Source organism: Parasteatoda tepidariorum, chromosome 7 (assembly GCF_982258835.1).
Source record: "Parasteatoda tepidariorum strain Cologne lab strain chromosome 7, Ptep-v5.0, whole genome shotgun sequence".
In the NCBI taxonomy this organism is placed as follows: domain Eukaryota; kingdom Metazoa; phylum Arthropoda; class Arachnida; order Araneae; family Theridiidae; genus Parasteatoda; species Parasteatoda tepidariorum.
Genome location: NC_141761.1, coordinates 4,250,898 through 4,267,913, shown reverse-complemented (window position 1 = coordinate 4,267,913; position 17,016 = coordinate 4,250,898). Strand labels below are relative to the sequence as shown.

Sequence of the window (17,016 nt, the reverse complement as noted above, 5' to 3'; positions counted from 1 at the left end):
ATTTTAAAGATGCTTTTCTTGTGTATCGGAGATTAAAGAAATACTCCTGATATTTCTGTTCTCTTCTCAGAATAAAAAAAATGGCCAATGACTGGCTTGCTTCAGCTAGAGTTTTAAAATGATAAAATAAAATAAAAATAATAACAAAAATTCTGAAATTACAGAAGTTTAAAAGATAATTCGCTCTAGAAATGATGTTTTATCTTTCATTTTTATAAAGAACACCATAATTTTTAAAGAACACAATAAAAACATTCTATATTTTAATAAATATGACTGTGAGTGGGGATTTTGTTACAAATTCAGATATTCAGTACATCATGAAATTGTGTGTGTGAGGGGGTAAATTCTATTTTAAAAAGAGAGACTTTTGGGTGCCCTGAATCCATGATTTTTTTAGAATAAATAGTTAAAATCAAGACATTTCATGACAAATTTTGTTCAATACCAAGATTCAAGACTTTCCTGGTGTGCAGATACCATGAACTTAAACCTGTTTCTCTATTGATCATAAATTGAAAAAGTTTTTGAAAAAAAGCAAGATCAATTAGAAGTCAAAACTAAATGAACACCAAAGATAATTGCCTAACAGTTATCAAATATAATTAACAGTACACAACTGTAAGACCTCAAAAAAAAATTCAAAATATTTTGAGCTTTGAAACCAAATTATTTAATTTACACTCATAACTATTCTAATTTATCCAATCTGAAACAAGAGTAATTTAATTCAGGGAAATTGCATACTAAAATACTACAACTAATTTATGACATAATTAAAATTAACATACTCGTTTTTTTTACTTCCAATCTTGTCAAGAAATAACATCAGTTGAGTATATGGCCAAGACTTTATTTGTTAAGCTGTTACTGCTCGCCCCTTTTTGACTTGTTCAGCTAGATGACAAAAATTGATAAAATGAGATATCTACTTAAAGACACGAGAAAAAGAATGACATTTTGTTCACAGATATAGTTTAAAATTACTAAATTTAATTTAAAAGAAATAATTAAGAATAAATCATAGAGCAAAAAAGTTATTTTATAGATTTATTACAGGGTTGCTACTCAAATCTGGGAAGAAAAAAAAAGCTCCCTGCGTTTTCCCTGTATATATTACACACAATATACTAAGAGGAAACACACAATTACTGCGCAAATTTGTATGCTATATCAGGATAACTAATACTAGCTTTAATTGCTAGAAAAACTTAAATAAGGAACAGTTTAACATACATAAAAAAAATAAAAATACAGCAAATAAAATAGTAAAGTATAACTGAACTATATTTAAATACCCCATAGATTGCACTTAAAGAGGACAACATTTTGTAAAAAAAGAAATAAATACTCCTTGCATTTTCCCTGTTAATTTAGTTGATTTTTTAATTCCCTTTATTTTCCAGGTTTCCCCTATTCTCCCTGTGGAGTGGCGACCCTGTATTTTATTTTCATTTCCTTAATTTAATTTTAGACGTTAGATACCAACTATTTTATAAGTTTTTAAGCAAATGTCAAAAGACTATGTCAATCAAACAATGTTCAACATTCATATGTTTAGAAATGAAAATTATCACATTTTATCCATAAAACTCTTGATCACTGTAACAATCATTTGCCTCATTTCTCTTCCTAATTATAATTTCTTTATCTGGATTTTTATTCCGATGTTTTGTTGAACTATTCAGGGGTGATTGTGATCCTAACTCAAAAATCCTGAAACTTTCTTATTAAAATCATTAATGACGCATTTCAAAAAATTAATGTCTTTATAAAGTTAAATCATTTATATTTTCAAAACATTAAATTCTAAATAAATTATTTACAGCATAATTTAAATGAATAATTATAAGTTTACTTTTATCTCTAATCACATTTATTATTCTGCCAGAAAAAATATTTACAAATAAAAGACGCCAAGTATAAATTCTAGTTCTAATATTTCTTAAATAAAAGAGACAAGAATTTTTACACATGATCGGTGATTTCTTGAAGCTTCTGGACCTAGGATTTCCAGAAACTTCAGGAGTGTTGTTAGCGAAAAATCCGGTATTTTTCCGGAGCACAATCACCTCTTTAGCAGACTTAGCTGGTTTAAAACAATACCGTTTAAACCAAATGATTTAAAAGAAGAAAAAAAAGAGAGAAAAAACAAAGTCAGAATATTTTTTAAAAAGGATCTTTTTAATAAATAAATTTTCCTGTATTTATATTGATTTTTTATTTGTTTAAATATTGCGAAGTGACAAGATGGTTTTCTCACCTTTTTGGAAATTTTGAGTTAAATTCTGTTATTTTAAATAAACACAAAACTGCAATTTTCAAATGTTTAGGGTTTTGAGTTTTCACAAAAATACCAATGTGAAATAAAGTATTGTAAGCAAATTTAAAATAAAAACATGAGGTTTTGTAAAAATGCTTAAAATAAATTAGACCATAACAAATTCAAAAGTAATTCTTGTTCTAACAAAAGTATAAACAAGAATAAGGTGCTTTTCTAAATTTTATTTTTTCAGTTCAATTTCATATTTGTTTTCTGCTACTTAGATAAACAAATTTGAATTGTATACAAATTTGAATTTTATGCTTACATTCATTATTTTAAAATTCATTTAAAATATTTTTTAAGTAAATGTTTCATAATTTTGCAATATGTCAATAAGAACATTGTTATATTTAAAGCTCAATTATGTTAAAATAAATGACACAAAAGTAAATAGTTCTTTGTTTTTCTAACGGTCAAAACTAAAACTCACCTTTACTATAATATGTGTGTATATATTTATGTAACACATTTATCAATTTTATTTCTTTTCATCAATCTTTTATTAAATATTTCTTAATTGAAAAAATACATTTTCTTGAATATCTCATTCTCCTTTATATTAAAATTCGTCACAACATATATACATATTCACACATTACTAAGATAACATTTAGATATAAAATACTATTTAACCTTTCGTTTAAAATAAAAAAACACCTGGTTTTTGGGTTTTTATGAGACAAAAAATAACTTTCTAAACCCTGTCTACCAGTCGTGAAAAATTTCAGTAACCTTTACTTCCTATTTAATGATTTTCAAGGACTTTTGAGGTAACTATTTTTTTTCTTCAACAAAAGTAATGTTGAGAAATTGGAATTAGTTTTAAAAAAAAAATGGTTATTAGCAGATCCACTAAAATATTTTTATCTGAGATGGTAGACAAAACTTTAAATATTTAATTAAATAGCTTAACGAGAAAATTAGAATAATTTTCAGCATCATATTACACAGTTTTTCTAAGATGCAGGTGTTTGACCAATCTTAATCAGCCTTGATTTCTCAAACATATGTAACGATTTTCTTTAACAGCAAACTTTCTAAGTCTTAGAGACCCATAGTTCTCAAAATCTAACTGAATCTATGAATGACTATACATCTTTTGTTGTAAAGAAAAATATGAATATTTATTAATTTTAAGATTTTTATTTTATTACGTCTATCATCTTGGTTATTTATTTTTTTAAAAGAAATTTGTCGTGGCATATTTTTTAAATTATTAAGCAACAAAAAATTTTGTACATATAATGAATATTAATAAAACATATAAACCAAATTACTGTGAGCACAAGTTTATAGTTATAACAGTCGTCTTTAGATAATTTTTATTATTGCTTAGACATGCTTTTAAGAACTGATATAGGTCAAATAAAAATTATGCAACCTGGTTGCTTCGAATTAATGTGATCGAGAAAATGTAAAATCAATGCAATTTTAAAATGCAGCATCATGGGAGAAACAAGACAATGTAATATTTCAACTAAATAATATAATTAAAATGATGAAAAGAATAAAATTGATAAATGGGCTACATAATTACAAACATTTAAAATTGTAAAAGTATATTTCAGCCTTAATGGTTCTAGAACACAAAAAAAAAAAAAAAATTACTTTTTGGTCATTAGCTTTAAATGTAACAATGTTCTTATTGTTATATTTCAGCATAAACAAAAAAAAAAATATTTTAAAAACAATTTCTTAAACTTTTTTTTTAAATAAAGTATAAAAATAGCAATTTTAAATATTATAATAATAAATATAAGCAGACTGCATAAATACAATACAAATTTGTTCACCTAAATAATAAAAAATAATTCTGAAATTAAACTGTTAAAATAAAATTTAGAAAAGTAATTCATTCCTGTTTATACGTTTGACTGCAGCAAAAATGTATCTTTAACAAGTTTGTAAAAATAAAGTTTGAAAAACTTTTATTCTTTCAGTAATTACACAATTTAACTAATACAAAAAAACTAACATAACAGGGAATAACTAACAATCTATTTTATTTTAAACATTTTAAGAGTTATGATTTTATCTAAAAATTGATTGCTTTAATTTCTTTTACATAGGCTTTTGTTTTTTTGGGGAGGGACAAAATTATTTTACATAAACAATTAAAAATTGCAGATTTATGTCTATTTCAAGTAGTTGAATTCCAATTATCAATTAAACTCAAAATTGTAACAAATGTGAGAATTTCTATTTCATTTTTCAATATTTAAACTAAAAACATTCACACAAATAGCAGAAAATTTATTTAAAAAGATGTTTATTAAAAAAAAAAAATTATAAGAAAACCAGGCTTTATCTTTTTTAAAAAAAATTTTTTTTTTTGTTTTGACCTTGTTTTAAACGGACAGACTATGATTCATGAAAGAAATTAAGGGAAATATACTAATGAACAAAACAAATTGCTATTAAACAACTGAAAACAGAATTTTATTATTTTTTTTAAATGATCTTCAACAAAATTTACTGTGGACAGGTAAATAAAATATATATGGGTAATTAAATAAAATATAAACCTAAGGGTAAAAAAAAATTTACACTCAGAGGTAGCTAAATAAGAAATAATAAATCACCAAGCGCCGAGGTCATTTAAAATAACTTAATTTTAAAGCAAACGTAGGAAGTTAAATTTACATTAAAGATGGCATTTACATAAATTAATGACATAAAAGTGAGAGCGAAAAACAAAGCGACAAAGAAGAGCCGATCCACACAAATGATTATACATAGGTAGTTCTAAATTAAATTTTTTAAAATACAGAACATCTGAGTCTCAGTTGTTGTTAGTTTACGTCCCACTAGGTCTGAACTATGGGCTATTAGCGACAATCTGGGAAGCATCGCAGAGGATAATTCGAAGACATGCCATCACCATTTTTCATCCTCTGGAGAGGGGATGACCTCTACTTCGGTAGCCTGATGACATGCAAAGTCAACCACTTTGCTTAAAACAGTTTAACGAGGACCGATACAGCACACTCTCGGTCCCTTTGCATGCTGATCAAAGAGGTTACTCACCCGCACACTGACCCCAGCCAGTGATGCTTGACTTCAGTGTTCTATTGGGATCTTGATGATCAGTCAGTTCACTGCGGGACTCAGAGTCTCGGTGCAAAACAATAGCTATGAAGCCCCAACGTTATCACAGCCATTAGGATGAAGTCTATTAAGACCCATTTAATCCTAAAAATAAAATATATTATTAATAAAATATATAATAAAATAAATATATGTTGTGGGAAACTATCAACAATTTGAAATTTCTAACTTTTTGGATTGATTAAATAGATTGGCATCATAAGAACTAAATACTGCAACGAACTTGATTAAAATTTATAAGGTTTATGCCAATATGGCAACAATCTTCGTAAAATGTTCTACAAATGTCACCCAAATTATATGCATGGGCCAAATTTGTCGAAATGTTAGGAATTAGCAAAATAATAATGAAAAAAAAAATTTATATTTAATTCCATGTTTTAAAAAAAAATTCTAATTTTATTATTCTAAGTTGAAGGTTTCGGTAGCGAATATTATAGAAATAAATAAGTTCATCCGCGCATTGGAGGATGGCCATAGTTTGGAAAATTTTTAAAAGAGGCACCAATTACTTAATGAGGTTATTGTAAGTTTTAAAGGCTTTAATTTTAGGGATATTTCAGGAATACAATTTATCAGCTGTAACATAAATTTACAAATATTTTTGGATGACAATTGCTACCAGCTTTTAAATTTTTCTGGAAAGTGGCTACACTTGGAAGGTTTCTCCTCCCACCCCCCTTTTCCATGAGATGAAGCATTTAAAATTGAAATGTTTAAATTTTAAATTTATGTGCTTTCTGTGGACTGACAGCGAGATTTGTCTATCAGCTAAAAGAAATATCTTTTGGGCTTTGAAAATTTACTTTATTTAGGAATTTTTAGATAATTAATTTTTAGTATATTTTGTTAATTTCACAGTTTTTCTTATTAAATAATCTCAACATTTTACTCAGCATGTTAAATTTATTTACAAATATTATAGCTTTTTTTTTTTTTTTTTACTAAATTTTAATAAACAGTACTCCTAAATCATCATGGGGTAATAGTTTTAAAATGTTTTGGATAGTGAGGAACAGGATAGTGTGGAAAAATCATTTTACATAGCTTATATTATAGCAATGGTAAAAGCATACTTAATATTTATAATAATTATTCTTAATGTTGCTGATAAAAATTACTTTACATGATATTTACTATTTTAGACAATGTATTAGTCAACAAAAAAAGTTAAGTTCCCTTTTACACAGTCAAGTCACATTAATGTGACCACCACCTACTTTCGACGTCAAAGTGAAATAACCAATCGCAGAGTGTAGGTGGCAGCACATTACAGTGTAGTGTATATATTGGATGTCCTAGGGCATCGAAAAGCATTTCAGTCGTTGGCGCAATGCAGAAATGTAGTGATTTATCCGACGTCCAAAAGGGCATAATTATTGGCTTTCGGGCCAAGGGTGGAAGCATTTTGGAAACGACTGATTTTGTGAACTGCTCGCGTACCGCCGTGGTAAAAGTATACCGTGCATGGCAAAATGGCACTATACAAAACAAGCGGCGTGGCACATGTGGTGCACCACGGGCCAAAGATGGCACAGGCGAATGAAGGCTACGGAGATGCGTTCAGACGAATAGACGTGCAACTGTTGAGCAACTGACCGTCCAGATGAACCAAGGGGCTACCAAGAGTGTATCCTCAACAACTGTTCAGCGAACGCTGCTGCGCATGGGCCTCCGCAGCAGACGCCTGGTTAATGCACCCATGTTGACTGCTGTTCATCGGTGACGAAGGCTGGAAATTGCACGCCAGTACCGCAACTGGACGTCCACAGAGTGGCAACAGGTGGCTTTTTCCGATGAATCACATTTTATGCTCCATGGGACAGATGGACGTTGGCGTATACGGCGTGAAATGTCTGAAAGCAACACCCTGCAACAATTGCCGGAAAGCTGCAGGCTGGAAGAGGGAGCGTTATGGTTTAGGGAATGTTTTCCTGGCATTCACTGGGTGCACTCATCATTGTGGAAGGCACGATGGATCAGTACAAGTACGTATCTGTCCATGCGGACCATGTCCACCACTACATGCAGATGATTTTTCCTCAGAATGATGGCATCTACCACCAGGACAATGTGAGGTGTCATACAGCTCGCAGTGCATGTGCGTGGTTCGAAGAGCACCAGGATGAATTTACCGTACTCCCCTGGCCAGCAAACTCACCGGATTTAAACCCAATCGAGAATCTGTGGGACCACCTCGATCAGGTTGTTCGTGCCATGGATCCTCAACCGCGTTATCCAGCGCAGCAGGCCACGGCACTGGAGTCGGCATGGCTCAACATCCCAGTGAACACTTTCAGAAACCTAATTGACTTTCTTCCTGCACGTCTCGTAGCGGTCCGCTCTGCCAAAGGTGGTTATTCTGGCTTTTGACAGGTGGTCACATTAATGTGACTGGACTGTGTATGTATAAGATGCATTGCAGTGTAATGATATCCATGTGTATGGTTTTAATTTTTTATGTTGATAGAAGTCAATGAAAATTGCATTTATCTAAAAACAGAGAGCTTAAAATGCAATTTTTTTAATAATATTTATTAATGCAAATAAATTCTAGTGAAGTTTCCTTATTCTATGTGTCCCGATTTCTGTTTTTTATTCTATGCAGCTGTCTCTTATCTCATAGCATGTGTACCATAACATAAATTATGCAAACATAAAGTTTTATTTTTCCCCTTCAAGTTTATCTACCATGATAAGATCACGGTACACTAAAAGAATAGTACTCCCATTGGTCTTCTAAATTTTCATTGTTTGGTGTGACTTTAAAAACTTATAATACTATAATTTATGCCTGACTAAGTTCTACTAGATAATAGAAAAGTCTGAAGCATCTGAAACAGGCTTCCCCGACCCAGGGATGACTATTTCCTCCAATCAGATAGCTTATTATAGTCACTAACTAGGCTTGTTATAAGAGTTAGAAAAAAATAAAAAAGCTAAAATACACATATCAACTCGTGAAAAAATAATTAAAAAAAAGTATGTAAAACTCATTTTCATAATTTACATACTTATTTAAAGTTATAATTTGTGCACATTAACAGTCTAACAAACCAAAGATTATCATGATTAAATAGGATAACATAGTAAAGTAAAACAAAATAATGCAGAAATATTAAGAAAAATAGACACTAAAGATTTTTTTTTATTCAGGAACTTTTTTCTAAAGTTTAAAAAGTTTGAAACTTTGCCCAGGGACAAGTCAGATGAATCTCTTGCCTGGCTATAAAAGAAATCAGCTATAAAACTGAAATGTTATGAATATATTACACCAAAGACCATAATAATCTTCAATTAGTAACAATCTTTAATAATTAAGAGTTTAAAAAAAAAAGGATGGTAGATTTTGACTTGAAAATATTTCTTATTTCATGCAAATTTTGCAGTTAATACACAATAGAATTATTTACTTAATGGACAGAAAACATTGAGAAAAATATTATAAAAACTTTAAAATGGCGAGCATAAATTATTAAATTGATCATTAATTTTTGTAAAGATTTAAAAATTTTTTAGCTGAAGCAATGTAACAAAAGCAAAAGAAACATTAAATAAATTGTATGTGAAAACTAAAAACTAATCTATAAAAATAAACAGACTTTAAATAAAATACTTTCATCAACAAATAATTTGAATGAAATGCTTATTATTTTACCATACTTAGTCAAAACTACAATTTAAAAGAAAAACAAAAATTTTAAACATAGAAATGTTTAATAAATATAAATTATTATATCTTCCTTTTACAAAGTAAATATTATGTTTAAAAAAAAGCCACAAAATATAAGTAAACGGCAAAAAAAGGAGAAATAATTACACCTGCATCAGGGTTCATACAGAGACCAGAAGAAGAAATCCAAGGAGTATCCAAGGAGTCCAAAATTTTAAGGACTTATCAAAAATTTAAAAACTTTGTGTAAAAGATAACTAGACAGTTTTTTTTTTCTTTAAATTAAAAAGCAGTTATTATAAGGAACTTGCAAAAATGTATATTTCACATAAGATATTTTCCTAGCCCTTTTGAAATAAATCTTGACTTTGTCAAACTTCATCAAGAAAAATAAAGTTATCACTTTCACACATAAATAAATACATAGTACAGATGTTAAAGGTTAACATAAAAACCTACCAATCTTATATTTTTAAATTTGAATACATAACAAAATCTAAGGCATTTCATACAAAAAAAAATCACAGTAAATCATTAATTAAGTTTGCTCGTAGCATGTAAAATTCAAATTATTTGCTGTTATTTTTTTCTTCTAACTCTAGCAATTCAACTTTTTCTTTCTTATTACGGAAGTTTTTCTTAAACTATTAGATTTTAACACCATCTAAGTCATATCATTTTGTTTCCCTGCTTGAACAGCAAATTAATAAGTGGACTTAGTAAGTTCATCTATGCAACACAATAATCTAAGGAGTTTCTAAGGACTAATTTTGAAATCTAAGTAGTTCCAAGTACTCCTTGGAGACTTTTTCATTTCCAAGGAGTTTCTAAGGAGTATAAGGAGTCTGTATGAACCCTGCCTGCATAAACAAATATTTTTGATGAAAAATGTAGACCTCCAACTTTTTTTTTAACACATAAAAATTTAAATAAAATAATTAAATTTCTTGTGCCTAGCTAACTGAAAAATACCTTGTTTTCGTACCCTCTTGTCCACCAATACCACAAGGATAAATAGATACAGAACCTCTGTTCATCATCCAGTGCACATTTCAAACTATTTAACTGAGAGTATGCTCTGAAAGAGAATAGAAAAATGTTATAAAATTTCAGCTAAACATCCATAGAAAAGTATATAACAATGTTTTTGAGTAAAGACATGAAAGCTTACTTCATTGAAATGAAGTAAATTTTCATGCCTGGGGAAAAAAATCAAAATTGAAGCAAAGAGGACAAGGTTATTAACAGTGGAGAAAACGCTAAAGTCAAAGTTGGCATGCATTAGACAATTGACTGTTTTATCCAGATTTAAACACAGTTTTAACACTCATATCAGAAACCTAAAATTTTAGGTAAGAAAATAATTATTAGCTAATATGAATGTGAAGTAATTATAAATAAATAAACATAGAAAATAACAAGTGATCAACTATGATGTTCAATGGTTCTGACATTAACCCCCCTTTTAGTTTTGACAATCACTGTCGAAAATCGTAAGTTTTGGTGAAGAGGATGATTGATTATCAATAGTAAATATTGAATAATTATGACTAAGAATTTGCAAAATTGAAATTTATCTAATTTACTACTAGGAAAATATATAGAAATTGAAAAAAATTATGATTTTTTTTTTTTCAGAACAAAGTGCAGTCACTGAAATATACGAAGTATCATAAATAAAGTTATGAAATAAAAAAAAAATAGAAGTAAATTTTGCTTCCTCCCCACAGATCTAATAAAATAAGTCAGAGTTTAACAGATGTAACAGTTGCTACAGTCAAATTTTTAATTTTCACTTCAAATCTATTGCAGTTTATTAGTAGTATATTTCATTTGAATTACCTATATGATAACTAAAATTTATTAAGAATAATCTATTTGATTAAATTTGTGTGAATACAATATTTTCATATTAAGTTATGCTGAAGCTACCAAATATTATACACTCATTTTTAAATTATTTTGCACACAAGCAATGGACAGATGTAGTTTTATCTTATGCTTAGCAAAGTGCTTCTTGTTAAAATTCTTAGTTGAACTATTACGGAATTAGTTGCAAATCACAGTTTTTCAAATTTTTACATTTTATTCAGATTTTTAAAATAGAGATATTTAAATAATTTCAAATAGAGACCTGCTTTTACAAAAAAAAAAAAAAAAAAAAAAAAAAAAAAAAAAGAACCCAGAAATTTAAAATTACAGGCTCCTAAAAATCTGCAGTTTCATCAAAGCTAGTGAAATCACCGGAGTATTGGGAAATTTATTTTAATAACTGTACTAAATATTGTTATCAACTTGATAAAGCACTTTAACCGATTGATTGAAAAAAATTAATCGATTTATACGAGTAAATGATATAATGATTACATAGCAAAATTATTCCGTAAAAATATATATAATTGTGCACATTACAGTATAAAATTTTTTAGATTATTATTGCTAAATCAGGGGTCTGCCTAGGTTTTTCTGAGAGGTACCTATTTTGTGAAAATTTAGACATAATTTGTGAAAAATTAAAAATTATATTTAAAAATCCAACACAAAAATATGGCAAGAATATGGATTTATCATTTCTTAAGGAATACAAAAATAAAATTTTAAGAAAAAGTATTTTGCGAAACTACCGTTTTTCCTAAAATTAAATGTGTGAAACTATCGTTTTTCGTAAAGTTGAATTTGTGAAGGTACCGCTAAACGGTAGTAAATTCGGTCTGGACAGACCCCTGTAAATAAAATATGCAAGTTATTTTTTTGCATCGAATTATCGTTGGATAAACAAACTTAATAATTGTGGGCAAAACATTTTCAATTCGACTAAAAAGTTCTTCAGATATGACGAAATATTCGAAATATAAAACTTAACATCAAGGGGTACAAATTTTGGACTACTCTCCTGACCAAAATATTGGGACCTTTTCCACGATTGTGGGTCAGAAATCCTAATTATTCAGAATACGTTAATCCATCTGATTTTGTACCTTAAAATGTCATCTGCACTAATTAATTGCCATATTTGAGATCACCCTTTCAAACCATGAGGACTGAGTCAGAGAATGTGAAGATCTGATCATTAGATCAAAAATCATACTGGGTGGTCTGATTATTTTTTCAAGCTGCACACATAAGCATGAAAAACAAATAATGTGAATTACAAAAAAAATATGCAGGTTAAGATTATACAATTATTAGTGACAACTTTAGTTTTAAGAAAGCTAAGAAATCTGTCTAAATTGTACCATCAGTATTCAGACGAATAACAACTACCAACTCAACAATTAGAAAAATAGTAATTATCTGTAATGTAAACTTAACAGTTATAATATATCAAACATAATAACCTTAAAATATAAATAATACATTAGTCATTAAGAAAGCAAATAAATTATTTTAGATACATTTTTAATATATGATGTATAATATGAATAATAATTATATTAGTAATTAAAATGCAAATATTATGCATGATTGAAATAATTATGTAGATGGATGTTTAATAAAATATCTTTAATGACAAAAAAGAAACATGTCACTGGTTTTTATAAGTTTTTGCCACATTTCGACAAACAGTTTATTATACTTTTCGACAGGTTTTTGACATGTCGTGTTAAAACCAGCTTTTGATGCAAAAACTAAAACCCTGGACAGTAAATGAAATCTCTCCAGGAATTTTTCCATATCACAAGAACCTGTCGTGCAAACTGCAATTGCCAATGCATTTAATAGATTTTAAAATCTCAATTTAAAGAAAAAAAGATATACAAGCTTGATTGGAGGTCATGAGATATATATCCTTCAAGTTGGTCCTCGTCTGTAATGTGTCCAGTACCTTGTAAACCACTGCCCGGAAGTTGCAAATATTTGGAGATTATTCAGCTACAGATCATGATAGGGAAATCTTCCCATTGCCCAAGAATATATGTTTTTTTTCTTCCGAGTAACACTTTTTCCTAGAGAAATATCAAAATTAAAACAACTTTTTTTAAAGCATCTTATAATTACAATCTAATTGATAATATAGATAGTAATAAAGATTTTCAAGCTATAATAAATCTTTTTCAAATATGTGATAACTAAAATACAATAAGCAAGAAAAATAAATTTAACGGCTTAAAACAGCTGTAATCCTTTAATATTTTACATAAACAATATAAAGACTTTTTTTTTTTAAAAATTATGATCTAAAGAATTATTAAAATATAATGAATTTTAATTAATACAACTAAATATAACAGGTACACAACTCCAAATCACAAATTTAATTCACAACTACTAATAGCATAGAAATTTTTATAATCATATAATGTTAAGTATGAATACTTAAACGAAATTTTAAATATAATATACTACTGATATTACACCTACATTTTAGAAAAATTTAAAAATGAAAATTATTACATTTTATATCTTTTAAGAAAATCAATATAGAAATGCATAAAATATTTACTAGTATAATAAATGGTTAAACTGAGCTCAAGAATAATTAACCTTAAAATTAAATCATGAAATACCTATTGCATTTTAATATATTTCACAATGCAAGCTATATTAAAATTTAATTTAGGCCAAGGGTCAGCAAATTAGTAGATAGAAAGAATAAAATACAAAAGAATTAACAAAAATTACAAATTGCAGATTTGCAATGTGAAACCAAAGCAACTAACAGAAAGCTTACTTGTTATTCAAATTAAATGGTTAATTCTATGTAGCTAAACTATAAAAAAGTATTCTTTAAATTTGAGTGTTGTAAAATTACCGGAAAATTAAAACATTTTATTATATTTGAAAATGTAAACAGTTTTAAAACTCAATTTAGACCACCGCTGATCATAGTAGTATATAGGAAAGTAAATAAAACACAAGAAACAACAGACATTTCAAATAGTAGATTTGCAAAGTTAAGCTTATGAACTAACTTCATCCAATAACAAAAAGTCAATTTGTTACTGAAATAAAATGGTCAATACTATAATAGTTAAGCAATAAAAAGAGTGCTTTTTAATTTAAAAATTTCATGAATTGTTTCATTATGGCAGCAGTAACTGAGAAATACTAATTGTAAATACATAAAATTGTAAATAAAAACACTTTAATTAAAATAACGGATGTGATATTCTACTGTATTTACAAAAATAAAATTAATATATCTGCCTGGAAATAAAGACAGATGTACAGACAGAAGTAACGGTGGCTAGCTTAGCCTTGGAGTAGAGAGGTCCCTGGGTCAATCCAGACCCTTAATCCTCGTTCATGATAAATAAAAGATGACATGACACAAAATTAGTTTCGCTTATTAAAGGTGCAAAGGTTAATAATAGAGTGCAAAAATTACAGAGTGATTTACGTTGTGTACAGACAGAACGACTATTAAGAACAAATTTAAGATTTCCAATAACAGCGCTTCGCCTAAGCCTATGTTAACCAATCAAATTCAACGATGCGCATAGAAATTTGCACCTCAGAATTTGAGAGGGAATTTAATTTTGAAGAACCAGTAAAATGACGAACAGCCATGCCTAATGCAAGATGCTTCGGTGTCTGTATTCTGCCCTTTGAGGAAAGAAAAATTAAATCTTGGGCTATAGATAGCAGTTTCAATCTGATGCCTGGCTCTACATTGACGTGTCTTTCTAAGATGTCATCTTCTGAAGCGCCAATACACCAAGCAAGAAAATTAAACAGTTCTGGTGGAATAATTTTCAAAGCAGCATCCTCTGTTAAATCACATGCATTAGGAGGCCAAGGACAAACATTTGAAGGCACATCATTAATAATTGTTTTTGGTGCAATGGATGAGGTATACAAGTCTCTTAGAAGTCCTCCTGAAAAGTTATTTGTGGCTCTAAATGTTTCATCAGCATCTTCACTGTCAGTGGAGCTCTGTTCGCATAAATTTATTATTGTTGGAGCTGATGTCAGGCAAACAACTAATTCACTCATATTTTTTGATTTTTGTTTGACAAAATCAATTTGAGGACATGCTTTTTTAATTTTTTTCTTTAAGGTATCATTCCTGAAATCTTTCATTTCAATACCTTCAACTTCCTTTACAGTTCTGATAAATTTTTCTTTTTTCTTGTTCATATCATAAACTTTGTGCTTTTTAATGACTTTTTCTTCCAAAATACACTTTTTAAATACCTCAAAAGATTTTTCGTATAGTTCTGAATTTTCAGAAGAAACTTCTTTTACAGTCAGAAATTTAGTGCAATTTTTATGACAAGACCTATGGTAGCAAACTTCGATTGCCACCACATCTTTGTCACGTATTTGCATAAGCAATTTCTCATCGTTTTTAGAAATTGCAGCAGACAGCAATTTATTTTCTTTAGTTTCACACTTACTTAATGTTTCTTTTTTTCGCTTGAAAGAATGACGTTCTTTTGTGTATTTTTCTGTACGACACAAAATACATATTTCAGGCAAAACATTTGCACGTTCTCGATTAATAAATTTTTCATTGTCACTTCGAGTAATTATTTTCTTTTCCATCATTTGAAATAAAGCATAGCAGTGATAAAAATTATTAGTGATAAGAATGAAAGAACTATTTATTAAGAATTAAATAATGTTTTATTCAGAATTTAAGTTTTATTTAAGAATATATATGAGAAAATAATACGAAAGCAAAAACATTTGAACGAGCATTTAACAGTTTGTTTACAAACACAAGATCGAAGCAACAGATGTTTTTAAGAAAGAGTCGATTTGATTCGTTAGCTGTCTGAGGCATGTTTTGAAACCGGCGTTTTTATTGGTTCATTGCTAGCGAGAAGAAATAAGGCTGATAAAAAATAGTTCGTACTTTTTTAAGACCATATAAAATAATGTGCAATTATTGAACTTTAAATTTTGCGTAATAAAATATTACGAAACATATTTTTTTATTTAAATGAAAATTAAAGTTGCCCCTTTTTCATCGGAACGAGCTTGAATGATAAACGCTCTTGGCCCAGGGTCTAATTGGGGAAAAGGTCGCCAGTTCAATGATTGATGATCATAGTATCTTTTTAAAAATTTTGAGTTAACGACTTTGATTTTAATCTTTTTGTTTTGAAAACCCATCCTTCAAGATATGATTATGATGTGCCGTAATAAGAGTGTTTTTTTCGTGATTTATTCTCCTTTTGAAATAAAGAGAAATACTTGGGGAAAAAAAATTTTATGGTAGTGGGGAAAAAAAAAGTGTTTGTATGCTGGTTTTAATGAATTAAATTTCCTTTTTTACCTTATCGCATAAAAACAAATAAAAAAAACAGACTAAAATATGTTAATTTTTCGAGTTGAAAGTATTTCTTATATGATTAAAAATAACATTAAAAATTTTATTTATTAATATTCAAGGATTCTATTTTTTCATTTTTCCTTGAGTGAAATACGAAGAGGTCGAGCTAGATTTATTATTATTATTTTAAGTTTGTTATGAATTCGAAATCCGAGAATTTAAAACATCCAGAACATGCAGTTTGTTTCGTAAAAAAGTTTTTATTATGAACTTTCAGAATATCAGAATCCTTTAAAAAAAATGACCAGAAGTCTCAAATCGGTATTTCAGCGATAGAGAGAAAAAGAAATTTTTTTTTGTCAAAATCGAACCATTATAAGAATGAAGTTGGTAAAGAAAATATTAAAACCACTTTGAATACGATTTAAACTTGGTGTTTTTAATAATTGCTTTATAACTCTCCATATTTCCTCTATCAGAGTGAACCAAGTTTTGATGTTTTCAGACCGACCCCCTCAGGCGGCGATTGATAGCGTTTTCTTTCTTTTTTCCTCTCTATTAAATTCACAACTCCCACTACGCAGACTTTTATGACTTCTATTTTTTAAAAGGGTACTAAAAATATACATCGAGGCAGTTTTTACGTAACAACCTATATTTTGTAGCATTAAATTCTCGATTTGTTTA

General features: G+C 28.4%; 1 protein-coding gene across 1 annotated transcript; it reads right to left on the bottom strand.

The window, feature by feature from the left end:
• Positions 1-819: 819 nt before the first annotated feature.
• LOC147806745 (uncharacterized) lies at positions 820-15,932 on the bottom strand. The gene is made up of 4 exons (XM_087167141.1): positions 12,867-15,932; positions 10,080-10,185; positions 5,354-5,518; positions 820-897 (listed from the first exon to the last, which is right to left on the bottom strand). The coding sequence occupies exon 1, from the start codon at positions 15,597-15,599 to the stop codon at positions 14,517-14,519; it is 1,083 nt and encodes a 360-aa protein (XP_087023267.1). The 5' UTR covers positions 15,600-15,932; the 3' UTR covers positions 820-897; positions 5,354-5,518; positions 10,080-10,185; positions 12,867-14,516.
• Between the last annotated feature and the right edge of the window lie 1,084 nt (positions 15,933-17,016).